General features: G+C 38.5%; 1 protein-coding gene across 12 annotated transcripts in view; it reads left to right on the top strand.

Moving 5' to 3' along the window:
* Positions 1 to 17,052, top strand: part of Tasp1 (taspase 1) — a 234,226-nt gene that overhangs the window by 73,936 nt on the left and 143,238 nt on the right. For 8 of the 12 annotated variants that reach the window (XR_007830524.1, XM_051144739.1, XM_051144735.1 and 5 more), the window contains 3 exons: positions 695 to 774; positions 8,456 to 8,562; positions 13,992 to 14,045. Coding sequence is in view for 11 of the 12 variants with exons in the window: in XM_051144739.1 (XP_051000696.1) it covers positions 695 to 774; positions 8,456 to 8,562; positions 13,992 to 14,045 (241 nt within the window). In the remaining variant the exon portion in view is untranslated. The remainder of the gene's footprint in view (positions 1 to 694; positions 775 to 8,455; positions 8,563 to 13,991; positions 14,046 to 17,052) is intronic. The other 4 variants (XM_051144730.1, XM_051144733.1, XM_051144734.1 and 1 more) reach the window with 3 other exon arrangements.

The following is a 17,052-nucleotide window of genomic DNA, read 5'->3' as shown; positions in this document are numbered from 1 at the left end:
GCTGGGATCTTTATATAGCTGACTGTGGATGGAGATGAAGTGATTGTTATAGTTGCTACTTACAATTACTATTTACCTCATGAAATTACTTAAATTATTATTTGTTGGCATGCTTTTTGAGGTCTTTGGAGATTAGTCTTCATAAACCAGAAGTGCCCTGTTCACTTTTCTATATTAAAAAATTGCAGTATAGTATTGCAAAAAAATTCCATTTGGGATGTATTTCATACTAAACTGGAGTGAAAATGATTGTGAGCATTCTATATGCCTTCGTGTCGCACTGAACTTAGGTTGTGAGCATGCCAGTGTGTTTGCTTATCTCGATGACTTATTTTGAATGGCCGTAGCTGTAGATAAGAACAAGCATTCTGAGAACACCTATTTCCAGCCTGACCTGATTGAACAGATGGTACAAACTCAACAACTGGGTGGATCAAAGAAAATCATATTCTCCATAGGAAGCAACTTTCACTTTTTATTGTGCTAATTTTTTTCAATTTCTATATTTGTCACTTCCAGTGAGGAAAATTTTAGAAGAAAATTTGAGACTGCAGCTGTCTTATTTTGTATCAACTCTAGAATTATTTGTTTCTCTAAGACTTGACTTTAGTTGTCATATGACACTACTTCTATAACTTAATTGACTGTAGAAGATGACATTGCATTTTTAAAAGAATAACTTTTTTGTTGTTAGCTTTTTAGTTGGAGAAGGAGCCTACAGATGGGCAGTGGACCATGGGATACCCTCTTGCCCTCCTAGCATCATGACCACAAGTGAGTAAAACCTTCATGAGTTAAGCTGTACAAGCAACAAGCCTAAAGAGTTAAGTCTGTTCCTACACATAAATAGAATACTTGTACGTTGAAATATTTACAGTTAAAGATAGGTCAAGTTTGCTGATTTTTATTTTAATCACCTTTTTATTCTGGAGGTTTCCTCTCTGCTTTTTGTTTTGAGGCAGTCTTATTCTGTAACCCAGGTTGTCCTGGAACTTGCTATATAGCTCTGAACTTGAGGCAGTCCTCATAAGTGCTAGGGTTACAGGGTATGAGTCGCCATGCCAGGTTTGTAAAATTATTCCTGAAATATCATTTTTAGGCTTTGTAAAGTGGTTGTGAGTAATAAAGCCACAGTGCCCTCTCTGGAGGACACTGGGAAGAAGGAAGAAGAGGGATGTTAACTGCTCTTATGGCGAGGAAAGATTTCTTTTTGTGTTTTACTTTTTGCTTTGTTTTCTTTTTTGACACAGGGTTTCTCTGTGTAGTTATGGCTGTCCTAGAACTAGCTCTGTAGATGAGGCTGGCCTTGAATTCACAGATCTGCCTGCCTCTGTCTCCCAAGTGCTGGGAATAAATGTGTGCACCACCACCACCCATCTCCCCACCTTTATTTTTTATTTTGTTTTTTGATTTTCAAGATAGTTTATTTTTATTTAAGTATTTTTTTTGTTTGTGTGTGAATGGATCACTCCTGTCTCTCCTTTCTGCCAGGATTTTCCTAACATATTGTTAGCATGCATGGGTCTTACTTTGTAGCTCTGACTATTCCAGAGCTATGTAGACCAAGCTGGCTTACAACTCACAGAGATCTTCATCTTCCTGCCTCTGTCTCCCAGTATTGTGATTAAAGGAGCTTGTCTCTATGCCCCAGCATGTGCGATTTTCATTCTGTAATAAAGATTTTGCCTTTACTTTTAAAATACAATTTTAATTAGATAAAGACTTCTGGGTTGACAGTTTTTACTTTTAACATATTTTCCGTTTTTTAAATTAAAAAGTATTCATATCATAAATTATCATCCTAAACATTTTATTTCATGTTGTTTACTGTTATTTACGTATGTCATGTGTGTCTGTGACTGTGTGTGTGTGTGTGTATGAGAGCGTGCTTGTCGTGGTGCATGTGTACATTGCAGAGGACAGCTTGGAGAAGTTGGCTTTCTGCTTCATCCTTGCGAATGCTGGGTATCAAACTCAGGCAGTCAGGGTACATGCTGAGCCTCCTCACCTGTGGTCTTAGCCATCTTAAGTTCTGTTAAGTTATAAGTATATAGTGTTGTATAGCTGCCACTGTTCTATGTTCCCCTGACTGTTATCCCAAATACATGTGTTAGTCTGTCTACTTGCTCCCCTCTTGTTAGTTGCTTGTGATCCTGTCTTTACTTTCTATCTTTATGAGTTCGCCTTTTCTAGGTACCTTACAGAATTGCAGTAAAATTTATTCTTTATGCCTTATTTCACTTTATATAATTCCTTCATAGTTTTGCCATGTTGTTGTTGCACAACTCGGAAATTTGTGTAGTTTTCTTTGTGCTTATTCTAGGTCTGTGGCTTAGTTTTATTTTCTTTGTCTTCTTTCTCTTCTTAGTGCCTACTGACCATGATTGTCTTTTGTTGATCGACTTGTTTAGCTTCCACAAATGAGTAAGAAAGAGAACATAATGAATTTTTCTTTCTGTGCTTGCCCTATTTCATTAAACTGTCTTTTTATTTCATTAAAATGTCTTCCATATCTACTCATGGTGCAAGTGTCAAACTTCCTTTTTCCTGACTCAATAATATTCCATTGTTTATATGTGCTAGTTTTATTTATTTGTCTGCTTATTGTTTTTTTTTTGAGATAGAGTTTCCCTGTGTAGCTTTGGCTGTCCTGGACTTACTTTGTAGACCAGGCTGGCCTCAAACTCACAGAGATCTGCCTGCCTCTGCCTTTCTGAGTATTGGGATTACAGGTCTACGCCACCGCACCTGGCTCTTACCTGTGTTTATCTATTGATAGCACCTCGGTTGATTTCATGCCTTAGGCTATGGAAGATGCTGCAGTAAACACTGAAGTGCATTTATTTCTATGATACAATGATTTCATTGATATGGATAGATACTGAATAATAGGCTTGCTAGGTTACATGGTAGTTATATTCGTAGAGGGGACTTTCCCACTGTTTCCCATGGCCGCTGACTACATCCTCACTGACGAGCACTGGAGTCTAGTTCCTCTTTCCTCACTGATGAGCACTGGAGTCTAGTTCCTCTTCCCTCACTGATGAGCACTGGAGTCTAGTTCCTCTTCCCTCACTGACGAGCACTGGAGTCTAGTTCCTCTTCCCTCACTGATGAGCACTGGAGTCTAGTTCCTCTTCCCTCACTGATGAGCACTGGAGTCTAGTTCCTCTTCCCTCACTGATGAGCACTGGAGTCTAGTTCCTCTTCCCTCACTGATGAGCACTGGAGTCTAGTTCCTCTTGCCTTTCGTGTTGACATTGGCTATTTCTGTGTCTTGACAGCATCCTTCTGTTTGGGTGACGTGACAGTCATTATACTTCTCAATGGCTTCTCCTGATGCCTAGTGATGCTCTATATTGTTTTATATACTTCTGGCCCTTTTTATGTTTTCCTTGAGAAATGCATATTTAAATACCTTGTCTCATATCCTTTCTCCATTTTAAAAACCAGGTAATTTGTATTTTTTTATCTAGTTCTCTTTTGTTGCCTGTGCTTTTGTGGTTTTATCTAAAAGCTGGCCTGTATCATTATGAGAGAGAGGGGGGGGGGGGAAGGGAGGGAGAGGGAGGGGGAGAGAATATGAATGTGCGAGTGTATGTTTGTCACTAGCATTCTAGTCTAGTTACTATGGTTTTCTAGTGTACTTTTTAAGTGAGGTTGTATGATGCTGCAGGTTTGTTTTTGCTGAAGAGTGCTAGGATTCCTCAGGATCTGTTATGGCTACAGGTGATTTTACGACTGCTTTTTCTATTTCATTTCTGTTTTCTTTATTTTGGTTTTTTGAGACAGGGTTTCTCTGTGTAGCCTTGGCTGTCCTGGACTTGCTTTGTAGACCAGGCTGGCCTTGAACTCACAGTGACCTGCCTGCCTCTGCCTCTCGAGTGCTAGGGTTAAAGGCGTGTGCCACGATGCCCGGCCCTGCTTTCTCTATTTCTATGAAGAGTGTTTTTTGGTATTTTCATGTAGATTGAGTGAAATCTATGGATTTGCTTTAGGCAGTGTATAGATTTTGAAAGTTTGTAATATTCATTTTTTGTATATGTATGTGTCCTTTAAATTTCTTTTCAGTGTTTTGTATTTGCCACTGTGGAGATCACTCACCTCTTTCCTTAAACTTATTGCTAGAGTACTCCCTGCTCTCCACACAGCTGTGGTCCATTGGCTAGAACTGAATGGGGGGGACTAGGTTTATGGCATGTGATGTCCTTGGTTGATACGTAGTTTGTGTATGCCCATGGGTCCAGATCCGCCTGCCTTGATGGTCGTCTTGTAGGGTTCCAGGACCCTCTGCTTCCTTTTATTTCCCTATTCTTGCATACCTCTCTCATCATGAGTTCAAATAGGAAGTCATAGCATCTATTCCAATCTCCTGCTAAATGAAGACTATCAGAGGACATCCCTGTTGGGCTAGTGTCCAATTATAAGTGAGTATATACCATGTTTATCTTTTTGGGTCTGGGTTAACTCACTCAGGGTGATTGTTTCTAGTTCCATCCATTTGTCTGCAAATTTCAAGTGTTTTTAATAGCTGAGTAGTATCCCATACTATAAATGTACCACAGTTTCTTTATCCATTCTTCTACTGAGAGACATCTAGGCTGTTTCCAGATTCTGGCTATACAAATAAGGCTGCTACGAACATAGTTGAGCAAATGTTCTTGTTGTGTGGTGGAGCATCTTTTGGGTATATTCCAAGGAGTGGAATAGCTGGGCCTTGAGGTAGTCCTATTCCCATTTTTCTGAGAAAGTGCCAGGTTGATTTCTAAAGTGGTTGCACCAGTTTGTGCTCTCACCAGCAATGAAGAAGTGTTCCCCTTTCTCCACATCCTTGCCAGCATATGCTGTCACTTGAATTTTTGATCTTAGCCATTCTGATGGATGTAAGATGGAATCTCAAGAGTCATTTTGATTTGCATTTCTCTGATAAAAGCATTTCTTTAAGTGTTTCTCAGCTGTTCGATATTCCGGTGCCCCCTATTTGACCACTTCCCCTTGGTGGGGAGGCCTGGTGGCACTCAGAGGAAGGGTAAGCAGGCTACTAAGATGAGACCTGATAGGCTGTGATCATATGGTGGGGGAGGAGGTCCCCTTCTGTTACAGACCTAGGGGAGGGGAATAGGGTGAAAGAGGGAGGGAGGGTGGAATGGGAAGATACAAGGGAGGCGATAACAATTGAGGTAATCAGAATAAATTATTTAAATAAAAAAATTAAAAAACTTATTCCTAGATATTCTACTTTTATGGTATTTGTAAGTATAATTAACTTTCTTATTTTTTTCACTTCACAGAAAAGTTTTTATTTATTTATTTTTTTAGATTTATTTATTTATGCTCTGCCTGCATGTACACGTGCAGGCCAGAAGAGGGTATCAGATCACATTATAGATGGTTGTGAGCCACCATGTGGTTGCTGGGATTTGAACTCAGGACCATTGGAAGAGCAGTCAGTGCTTTAACCTCTGAGCCATCTCCCCAGCCCTAAGTTTTTATTCTTTATAACTTAATTTAGTAATTCTGTATTGGTATAAAATGTGTAACACATGAAGTAGCAAGTAATATATAACAAATATATATGTATGTATATCTATGTTTGTATGTGTGTGTGTGTGTGTGTGTGAGAGAGAGAGAGAGAGAGAGAGAGAGAGAGAGAGAGAGAGAGAGATATTTAAAAATAAACTTTTTCTACTGTCTAGTTTAAAATGATGCTTTATTGATAAAACATTTGATTAGCTCCTGAGACTTCCTTTAGTTCTTACAGAAAAGAAATACATTTATTACACAAAAATTTCCTTCCATTTATAAATTCTATTATTCCTCATATGGCCTTCAAAATTCTTCCCATGCAATATGCAGTCACTGGTTAGCTGGGCAACATAAAATACTTGCACATCTCATTTCATGGTCACTTAGTCATCAGTGATGCCCAAACTAGCTAATAGGCTCTTCCAGAGACATTAAACAATCTATGTCATGAAGATAATCTAATGTCACAGTAAATTTTAATGGAAAAAAAGAATCCCCCCCCCCTAAAAAAAAATTGGGATGAGGATAATGGAGGCATGTCTCAGTGGTTAAGAGCACTTGTGGGGTCTGGAGAGATGGCTCAGCGGTTAAGAGCATTGTCTGTTCTCCCAAAAGTCCTGAGTTCAATTCCCAGCAACCACATGGCAGCTCACAACCATCTGTAATGAGATCTGGTGCCTTCTTCTGCCATGCATGCACGCATGTGGGTAGAATACTGTACAAATATTAAATAAATAAATCTTTAAAAAAAAAGAGCACTTGTGGATGAACTGGGTTCTGTCCCAGGTCCCACATTAATTTCCATATAAAATCCTGCCATGTACACACTAGGTGAGCTAACAGAGAAAGTAGAGTTTCTTCCATTTTAGTTTATATTTGGAATAGTTTGGGAATTACTATTTATTGTTATTGAAATATTTTATAAAATTCAGCATTTAAACTGAAGTCACTGACTTGACTTTGTTGGGAGACTCCTTTGTACATCCTGTGTGCTAAGGGGCTGTCTTAGGGTTTCTGTTGCTGTGAAGAGACACCATGGCTACAGCGATTCTTATAAAGGACAACTTTTAATTGGAGCTGATTTGATTCTTCTCCTAGCCCCCTAAGATGAGGCTCTTTGAAATAAGAATTAACCACTGCTAGCTGCTTTTATTGCACTGTGTTTGAGAAATAAACAGGTGGTGGCATGCAGTGTTTATATCAGCTTGAGATACTTTATGATTTCTTTTTTATTTCTTTAGCGACCCATTGGCTGTTCCTGTGCATAGTGTTTCACTTTCTTATTTTCTATTTTTGCTTACTGATTTCCAAATTCTGTACTGGCTTTTTAAAGAAGATTTGGGGTAACATTTTAGTGTTTAATATCTAGAGACTCATTTCAGTACTTAAAATTAGTCGAGATTGAAGAATGTCCCAGTGTTGATGAATGTGTGTACTCTGCAGAAGCTACATGAAGCTCCAGTAAATTTTTTGTTTTTGTTTTTGAGGAAGTTTTAGTCTGGAACACAGGCTGGCCTTGAACCCATAATAGTTCCCTTTTCTCAGCTAGTTGAGTACTGTAACTGTGAGTCACCATACCAGGCCACTCAGTGATTTTTCTTTCTTTCTTTCTTTTTTTTTAAATTGACTTTCTGTCTGCATAGTCTGTGGCCAAACACGAAAGAAAAAGAGATTGATGGAGGACTGTGCGCTGGCTACAGTTTGAGGGGCACTGTTCACTGTTCCACAGTTAAGAAACAGAGAGGCACAGAGATTGACGCTGAGCTTGCTTTATTTTTATTCATTCCTGCACCCTAGACCATGGAATGGTGATACCAACATTAAGGGCGAGTCTTCTCTCCCCAGTTAAAACCTCTCTGGAAATGCTCTCATAGATGCTGACAGAAGCATCTTCCCTTTCTGATGCTAAATGCAGTCCAGTTGACAGGGAAAATTAGCCATCCTGTACAGTGAGGTAACCTTTTCTTCCTTCTGATCATACAGTAACTCTTTCCTACCTAGGCATCAGTGGACTTTTCAGTTAGGATTTCCTGCACAAGCATTTTCTCCTTTCAGACAAGGCTAAGATTTGCAACCTTATTTCTTGGTATTTGGAAGCTTGTGTTACCCTTTCTGGGGTGTATCAACCTCTAGGATTCCCTCCTTTTTTTTTTTTTTTTTTTTTAATGTGAAGTGTTTATTCTTCCTATCTATCTATCTATCTATCTATCTATTAAAAGATTTCACTCAAATAAGGAATAAGCAGGCTACCAAGATGAGACTTGATAGCCTATGACCATATAGTGGGGGAGGAGGTCACCATTGGTCATAGACCTAGGGGAGGGGAATAGGGTGAAAGTGGGAGGAAGGGAGGAACGGGAGGATACAAGTGATGGATAACAATTGAGATGTAATCTGAATAAATTAATAAAAAGTTTAAAAAATATATTTGTTATTTGTACACTAAGTATTCTGCCTGCATGTGTGCCTGCAGGCCAGAAGAGGGCACTAGATCTCATTATAGATGGTCGTGAGCCACCATGTGGTTGCTGGGAATTGAACTCAGGACCTTTGAAAAACAGACAGTGTTCTTAACTTCTGAGCCATCTCTCCAGCCCCCCCCACCTTTCTTGTAGCTCATCTTTAGCATACTTTCTAGTGCTCTGTCCTTACATGTCATCTCTTGTGTCTGTGCAGAGACTTATAGAGCCACACAGCTGAATGGGCATGGATCCCCTCAGGCCCTATCTACCTTGAGAATTCAATTCTCTGGTTTGATCTTTTCCCTAAGTTTACAAACTTGTGCTTTTTGTTTTGTTTTCCTGTTTTGTCAGTGTACATTGGGAAGACTTTTTAAATAGTCTTAAGTGCTCTTTCCCCCCAGGATACCTCGCTTGCCTTCTTGTCCTAATCATTCTCAAATAGAATTTTTTATTGTTCTCTGTTGTAGGATTCAGCTTAGCTGCATTTAAAAGGAACAAGAGGAAACTAGAGCTGGCAGAAAGGGTGGAAACAGACTTCATTCAGCTAAAGAAAAGAAGACAATCAAGTGCAAAGGTCAGGAGGTGATTGAAGTGTTTACTCATGCATGATAATGATATTGTTGACCTGCCTTTAGAACAATATGGTCCATTGAAATATAGCACATACCCAATATGTATGTTAAAGATGAGGGGAGCTGGTGGGGCTTATAAGGTAAAAGTACGTACCAGAACCCACATGATTGAAGGATAGAACAGAGTCCTGCAAGTTGTCCTTTGACTTTCACATGTGTGCTGTGACACTTACTTGAGCATGTGCACATGTACATGCATAATACACATATAAGAATCAATTTACAAAGTAAAATTTGAGTTGGGCAGTGGTGTGCACATCTTTAATCCCAGTACTCTGAGGTGGGTAGAAATCTGAATTTAAGGCCAGCCTGGTCTATAGCGCAAGTTTCAGGATAGTCATGGCTACACAGAGAAAGCTTGTCTTAGAAATTTGATCATAAAAAGAAACAAGTGAAATTAATTTAAAGTGTAAACAAAAGTTTATTTTAATATATTTTAAGTTATTAGATTGAAAATATCTCTTGAAATATCAATGGAGAAATTAATAATGAGCTATTTTAAAGTTTTGTAACTGTTGAGAGATGGTAGGATGGCTCAGTGGATAAAGGCACTTGATGCCAACCTCATGATGTGAGGTTGATCCCCAGGGCCCACATGGTATGAAAACAGAGCAAACTTCTGAAAGTTATCCTTTGACTCCTACATTCATGCGATGACATGTGTGTATCCAAACATATAAATAAACAGACAAATACGTGTAATAAGATGAACTGTTAAAAAGTAAATTTACATATTTTGTTATTAGAATCACACTTGGCAGTGGCTGAAAATGTTTTAAAATTAAACTTAATTAAAAGTGAATAAAAAGAGAAGTTCAGCTTTCTCATTTGCCCATTCTTTATTTTATTTGCTGGATAGCCACAAATGCCACATGACTGTTGTATTGTTTGGGTCCTTCTGTACTTGCTTGTGATAGTGGAGTGAAGTCGAAAGCCACAGAGTTCTTCAGCACGCAGCTCTTTCCCGTGTGTCAGCTCACACGTTCCTTTGGTATATCATGTCATCTAGTCCTGCTTTAATGCCCCACGAACTGCTCTATGGTATTTATCAAAGTTTTGTATGGTTGTAGCAAAGCACAAAATAAATGCTCTTTCATAAACATAGGTATTTTTCTCAGTACGTTTCCTCATAGGATAATCAAACAATTTGGTCAATTCTGCTCATATACCTCCCAACAATGGTTTTTAGGAAACAAATAAACAGAGTAATATGTAAATTTTAATGAAAGCTTGTATAGTCTGGTTTTCTTTCTTTCTTTCTTTCTTTGCACACGCACATGTTTCTACATTCTTTGTGAGGGCTGGGTGAACAAATTTGGACTTTTTGCCTTCTTTAAAAAAAAAAAGTATCTGGTTTACTTGTCTGTAAGGCCAGTAGTCAGGAGTTGAACAAAAGGACCACAGGCTGTAGAGTGTGACCTTGTCTCAAAAACAAAACGTGTATATAGAGAGTTTTATCAGTTTTCATAACTTCTGTGCTCTTGCAGCCCCAGTCATGTTACGACACAGGACACTTCTGGTTTTGCTGCTTGTTAGTTAATCCGTCACCTAGATAGCACCCGTTATTCCAGTTTTTACCTCTGTGTATGTTTTGTGTTGCTGTCATATGGAATGTGTTCTTTTCTGTTTACTTTTTTTCCCACAGAATAATTTTATATGTCCTATCACTATTCCTTAAAACAAAACCCAAAAATCCTAAGTAATATTTCTTAATGTGCATAGACTGTAATTTGCTTATATATTCTCCTGTTGGAGATTGGTTGTCTCTGGATGTTCACTTTTAGGAATAAAGCTGTTATGAAATTGTTACACAGTTCCACAGTTCTCTTTTGTTCATTTGTTTTTATTAGTTTATGCATAGAAATCTCACTGCTACTTTAAAAAAAAAGATTTATTTATTTATTATGTATACAGTGCTCTGCCTGCATGTGCACCTGCATTCCAGAAAAGGGCATCAGATCATGTAATAGATGGTTGTGAGCCATCATGTGGTTGTTGGGAATTGAACTCAGGACCTCTGGAAGAGCAGACTGTGTTCTTAACCTCTGAGCTATCTCTCCAGCTCCGCTACTTTAAAAAAAAAAAAAGGATTAAAAAAATTTAATGTATGGGGCTGGAGAGATGGCTCAGAGGTTAAGAGCACTAGCTGCTCTTCCAAAGGTCAGAACTATCTATAATGAGATCCATCTATAATGAGATCTAGTGCCCTCTTCTGGTGTACATTCAGGCAAAACACTGTGTATATATGATAAATAAATACATCTTTATTTAAAAAAATTTAATGTATATGAGTGCTCTATGTGCACATACATTTGCATGCCAGAAAAGGGCATCAGATCATATTGTAGATGGTTGTGAGCTACCATGTGGTTGCTGGGAATTGGACTCAGGACTTCTGGAATAAGATAGTGCTTTTTAACTGCCGAACCACTTCTCTAGGCGCCTCTCATGACTTTTTTTTTTTTTTTTTTAAATAGAGGCTGTCTTTATCTTAAGATCATTATCAATTCAAATCACTTATTTTTTTTTTCATTCAGAAAATGAGAGTGCCAGTAAATAAAACAGTAAGCAAAATGTACTTGTGAGAATTTATATTTTAGTGGACAGAGACATGAAAACATATACATATAATTAAGGTTATTGTTAGGTTTGTTAAGAAGGGGCAAAAAAAGAAGATGATGATATGATATGTAGCCCAGATGTAAAAGTCTGAGGATAGATGCCCTTTATTAGGGTGGTTAGCAGAGACCCACATGTGAAAGATCCCAGTGCGTCTTCTGACCAGTCAGCAGAAGAGCGTAGCGCTCAGAATGAACTGCACGTTCAGAGGCCACGGTGGAGGGTTGTCGTGGGGGGCAGTGAAGCAAGGCAGCGTGCATGGAATGAAATGGGCAGGGGAGGGTGGTGTGCCAGGAAGCCGAAGAGGCGGCCACAGGCTTGCCCTTGGGGCAGGAAGCAGGTAGAAGGGGTTTCAGCTCTCTGTGAGGAGGTAACTTGCAGTGTTCCGTGCTCGTGTGCTCCTTCCAGTGGCTGCGTCGGTGTCCTGATTGTGTTCAGTTGTTTCTATTACTAAAATTATACAGTCTGTTGTTTCATGTTAAACTTAAGAACAATGAGTTTAAAAAGAGAGTTCACTTTTTGAAAACTAAGGATTGTCTGAGTATTTAGTGCTCTATTGGAAAAGTAAATTGAAAAAACAGAATTGGCTTATAAAAAGTTGCTGTTGCATTGTAATTATTGTTAAGTGAGCTAGGAACATTGATGAAAACTGAAAATCTATACAAATTATTTAGAATGTTTTGTTAGTATCATTATCTTCTTGTTCTTCTCCCTTTTTAAAAAAAACATATTGTAAAACTAAAAATCATAGGGCATTTCATTTTGTTTACTAAGAAAAACTGAAAAAAAAAAAAAAACTGTATGCAACATTGTCTGAGGCCCTACATTCAAAGAAAAGGCTTTTGTTCTATCAAAAGACCAGGGCTGGGCATGCATCTCATTGGTGGAGCACTTGCCTAACATGCACACGGCCTGGCATCAGGCCTCAGCATTTGAAGACGGGATGAAACTCTAAGGTACTGTTGTTGAGTTTCATCATCAGCCAAACATCCGGAATAATTTGCTTACTAGGAAGAGAGTTTTATTTTGGGTTTCAGGTTTCATGTGTTCATTTGTGCTGTCAAGCCTTTGACGAGGCAGTATGCCACTGCTGTGGCCATGATAAAGGAAAGCTGCTTACCTCATGGCCGCCGAGAAGCGGAAACAGATGGAAGGGGCTAGGCCCTCCACATCTTCCTCAAGCCCACTGTGCAGAGACCTAGTTTCCTCTTTTAGTGTTTTCCTGCCATCTCTTGATGGTTCCACAACTTTTCCAGTAGTGCCGGAGGCTAGAAACCAAGACTGTGACACCAGAGGATATTGTAGCAAATATGTGTTTAGGTACATACTTCTCTGCTTTTCTTACTGTAGTTTTGATTTTTGAAAATTTGAACCCATCTTCCCTCATTACTATTGGAAAACTTGCTATGCTAGGTAGAAATATCAACTGTGAAGTTGGTTATATGAGCAATTACATGTTCATGGGAGAAGTTTCATTTATAGACAGGGTGAGAGGGCAATATCAATGATGAAGTTATTAACATCAAAAGGAATGTACATCCATATCCTGAAGAATGAGACAGTGTGAGAGATTTGCATCTGAATCTCAAGCCAGTTCAAGATGTAGAAACTGGGAGAACAAGAAACTATCTGAAGAAAAAGGCAAAGGTACCAGGACGTGTGTGTGTGTGTGTGTGTGTGTGTGTGTGTGTCTGTGTGTGTGTGTTTCAGTGGGTGTCAGAGAGGTAGAGGGAGAGATAACACTAAAGGAGCAACATTTATTTCACATACTCCTTTGCTGGGTCACATACCCCCGAGGAGTGGCTGTTGGATTGGTACTTGGAGCAGTTGGTCTAGGTAGACCATATTGTGATGGAATGGATTGGAGCAGGCCGTGACATGGCTGGCCAGGGAGAACAGCCAGAGTGGCTTTTGAGAAGTTTTGTCGTGGAGGTCAGAGAGACCGTAAGGAAAAGTTGATACCATTGCCCATTAATTTCTGTGAATTAACTTGTTTGTGAACTTAGTTTCTAGCTGTAGAGTTTATAGATTTTAAGGTATAATATTTTAAACTGAGAAATTGAGGTTTTTAGGAATTATCTATTCTTAGTGATTGTTTTTTTTTTTTCCTTCAACTTACATGGTAGAGACAAGAAAGATAACTGTTTATCTGTTTATTGTGCTTTAACTGTTGTATTATGTTTTAAATTGAAATAGTAGTGAGTGCTTTGCCCTCTTCTCTCTGGGTGGGCCTATTTGGTTTTTCTTCTACTTATTGTATATAGGTACGCCGTACTTGGTGTGTTCTGGGACAAAAGGCAAAAGGTAACTGAGTCAGTACTAATCTTTATCATAGCTGTGGATGAAACTGTCTTCTTAGAATGATGCGACTAACCCATTGGCTCACACCACAGGAAGACTGAGTTATTCATTGCTGAGAAAAAGACATTTACATGTAGAAAACAGACACGGTGCATCTAGACCATAATCTAGAATTCATAAATATCAGTTTCAAACAGTTGGTCGTGGGTATGATTGGAAGGGACTCTTATTCTTAGAGTATTAAAATAAGTTGGGAGTGTTGTTTGATCTCAACAGTTTTGATGTTTCAACCCCCGCCTTTCTCATTCTTCACAAGCATATTGCCTAAATAGTTTCCATCTCCTTTTCCTTAATAACAGACTTTGCAGTTGAGTGTGCATAGTTACCCATGCCTCCTCCCACCACGTGCATGAAGGAGTTTAAGCTTTGAGCTAATTTTGTTGCCTTTTAGGTGAAGCAGCACTTAGGACAGTGTATGGGATGCTCAGCAGACCTTGTCCATTGTGTGAGTATGTTTCAGTCCTCAGTTTCTAACAAACACATTTAGGAAAACAAGCACTGCTTTTTGTGCTTTCATACCATGTCGTGTGTTCAAAACCACTCTAAAGAGATGCTACAACTTTTAATTTTGGTTCTTTAGCCACCACACAGGGACATTAAATTGGCCACATGTTTCAGAAAGGAAATGTTGGGCCTTGCTTTGTGTGCTTCATATAAATATATTCTATTCTTTTGAAGTATATTGTGGGTAATGTTTTCCCCTTTGCTCCTCCATCTTGAAGTTATTATGTAAGTGCTTAACTGCATTGTACTAAATCACTGTATTTTTTTGGGTGAGAGGTGGGTTAACATCAAAGAAAACGAGTGCCCCCAAAACAACATATTTTCTTCAGATTGTTCCATTTGTACATGCCTGTGCATTTTGTGTGCAAGGAGGAGTGTCATTATGATTTTCTTGACATTTACACTGTTTGATCGGATGCTCTGTGTCTTTGAAGAAGATAGTTAATATGTGGGCATATGAGTGTGTACAAGTGTGGACTACGACTTTTGTAAAGAGATGTATATTATACATTATGCTCTGTAAAATGGACATTCTTCCAGTGAAGTGATTATCTTCCTTTTGAAATTATTGCCTTGAATGATAGGTAATATTTAAAAAATGGCAACAAGTCCATCTAAGAATATGCTTGTTACTTGATGAGCCTGTGCTACATGTCTTTTATGTTAATTGGTGCTAGGTAGATCAGTCACTAAATCTGTTACTACCTCATGTGTTTATTGATATGAGATTTGGATGATCAGTATGAATGATCAGCAGTTTTCATTTTAATGCATTCATTTTGTGTGTGTGTGCATGCGTCGTGTGCATGTGCGCACATGCGCGTGCATGCATGTGTGCGGGCATGTATATTCTGTGGCATGCTTGTGGAGGTCAGAGACCAACTTGCACCTTGTGGGCCCTGAGACTAGAACCCGGGAGCCAGGCTTAGTGATAATCAGATTTACCCACTGAGCCGTTTCACTGACTTGATTCCACAGTCCATGTTTTTTGGTACTTTATGCTAATGTGTTTAAATCCTATACCTTTAACTGTTGATGGTGGGATAATTATAATAGTTTATGCTAATTTCAGGAAAAGCTTCTGAGTACATGTATTCAGTAGCTATGGAGATTGGGCTTCTAACTGGAGCTAAGTCTTGAAACTGTGTTTATCTAAATGTTAAATTTTTATACCCTTGAAAATTATAGATAAGGTAAAACTGATGCAAAAAGTCAATGTTAGGAAGTTTAACTGTTCTTTATTTTGTAATGAAAGTCACCAGTAGTATTCTTTGTATGTTTATTAAAAGTTAACCTTGGATATTAAATCTTATAAATGAATCCTCATTTAGTTATTGGGCTTCCATTAATTTTTAGTTTTCAACAGAATTAATGAAGGGAAGGAAATTATTTCTTCATTATCATTGGAATAATTCCAGCTGATCTTTATGTAGTGTGGAAATCACCATAACATAGCCTCTTCATAAGCAAAGACTTCTAGTAAGTGAAGTTGCATTAGTACTTTAGATAGAAGCTCAGTCCATGATAGTAAATATTTTTTAAGAACGTCAAATTGTATCACCACATACTAATGACTTAAGCTGCCTCACTGTAGACATGATGCTGCTGACACATGTAGCACTAATAAGACCAACAACACAAACTAGTGCACAAAAAGACAAATGTGTGTGCACATGTGACAAACATGTAGATTATACGAACCTTTCTAGGTCAAAAGATAAGAACCAGTGTTTAATTGGTTGCTTTCCTGCCTGGCTCCCTTCCTCCTCCTTCCTTTTCTCCCTCTCTGTCTCCCTGTTTTTACTTATGTGTGTGTAAGTATGTGTGCACACAATTGCACATATATGGAGTCCAGAGATTAACTCTAGTTGTTGTCACTCAAGTGCTGCTATCCGTCTTGTTTTTCGCGAAGTCTCTCATTATCCTTGAGCTTGTAAGGAGGCTAGTCCTGCTGACTATGCAGCCACAGGAGCCCTCTTGTCTGCGTCGCCTTGAAGTTACAGACAGTTGTGAACTTCCACATAGCTGCTGGGAATTGAACCCAGGTCCTTTGGAAGATCAGTTTGTGCTCTTAATCACTGAGCAACCTCTCCAGCCCCCAGCTCTCGTTTTTGCTCTGTTCCTTTTATGAGGTTATTCTTTCTTGTATTTTCCTGATTAAGGCTGACCTCCTGTTGTAGTATTTCTTCAAGAATCTTCTGCAGTGTTGGTTTGGTTTCTAAAACTGCCTTAGTGTGTACTTGTCTTAAAATGCTCTTATTTTATTGGTGATTAAAGAGAAAGAAGTTTTGTTGGATATACTAATGTCACGTAGCAGTTACTCACTTCCAGGACTTGAAGTGTATCGTTACATGCTTTTCTGGCTTTTATGACTGAAGTTGAGACATCTGTTGTTAATCTTGACATGTTGATGATTTTTTTTCTTACATCTTAAAAAAAGTCAGTTAAAAACTTTTTATTTCATTTATTTATTTATTCATCCCCCACCTGTTATGTAAATACAAGTGCCATGGTGCATGTGTGGAGGTCAGAAGATAACTTGAAGAAGTCAGTCTTCTACCATGTAGCTTCAGCTCAAGTGGCCTGGTTTGACAGTAAGCACCTTTAAGCCTACTGTGCTATGCCACTGACCATGTTTTCTTATATTTTTTGATATTTGTTTTTTATTTTTATCTTCTTGACTGACTCTGTTTAAGGATTTTGTATAGTCACATCATTTTAAAATTTATTTTTATTTTTTTTATTTTTTTGAGACAGGGTTTCTCTGTGTAGCCTTGGTTGTCCTGGACTCGCTTTGTAGACCAGGCTGGCCTTGAACTCACAGTGATCTGCCTGCCTCTGCCTCCCAACTGCTGGGATTAAAGGCATGCGCCACCATGCTTGGCTAAGTCACATCTTTTTGGGAATTCTAAATGCCTCTTACATTTGAGTATCCTTTTATTTCTCCA

This window comes from Acomys russatus, chromosome 4, assembly GCF_903995435.1.
Source record: "Acomys russatus chromosome 4, mAcoRus1.1, whole genome shotgun sequence".
Taxonomy (NCBI): Eukaryota; Metazoa; Chordata; class Mammalia; order Rodentia; family Muridae; genus Acomys; species Acomys russatus.
Note: the sequence above shows the minus strand (reverse complement) of the source record. Positions and strands in the feature narration are given on the sequence as shown.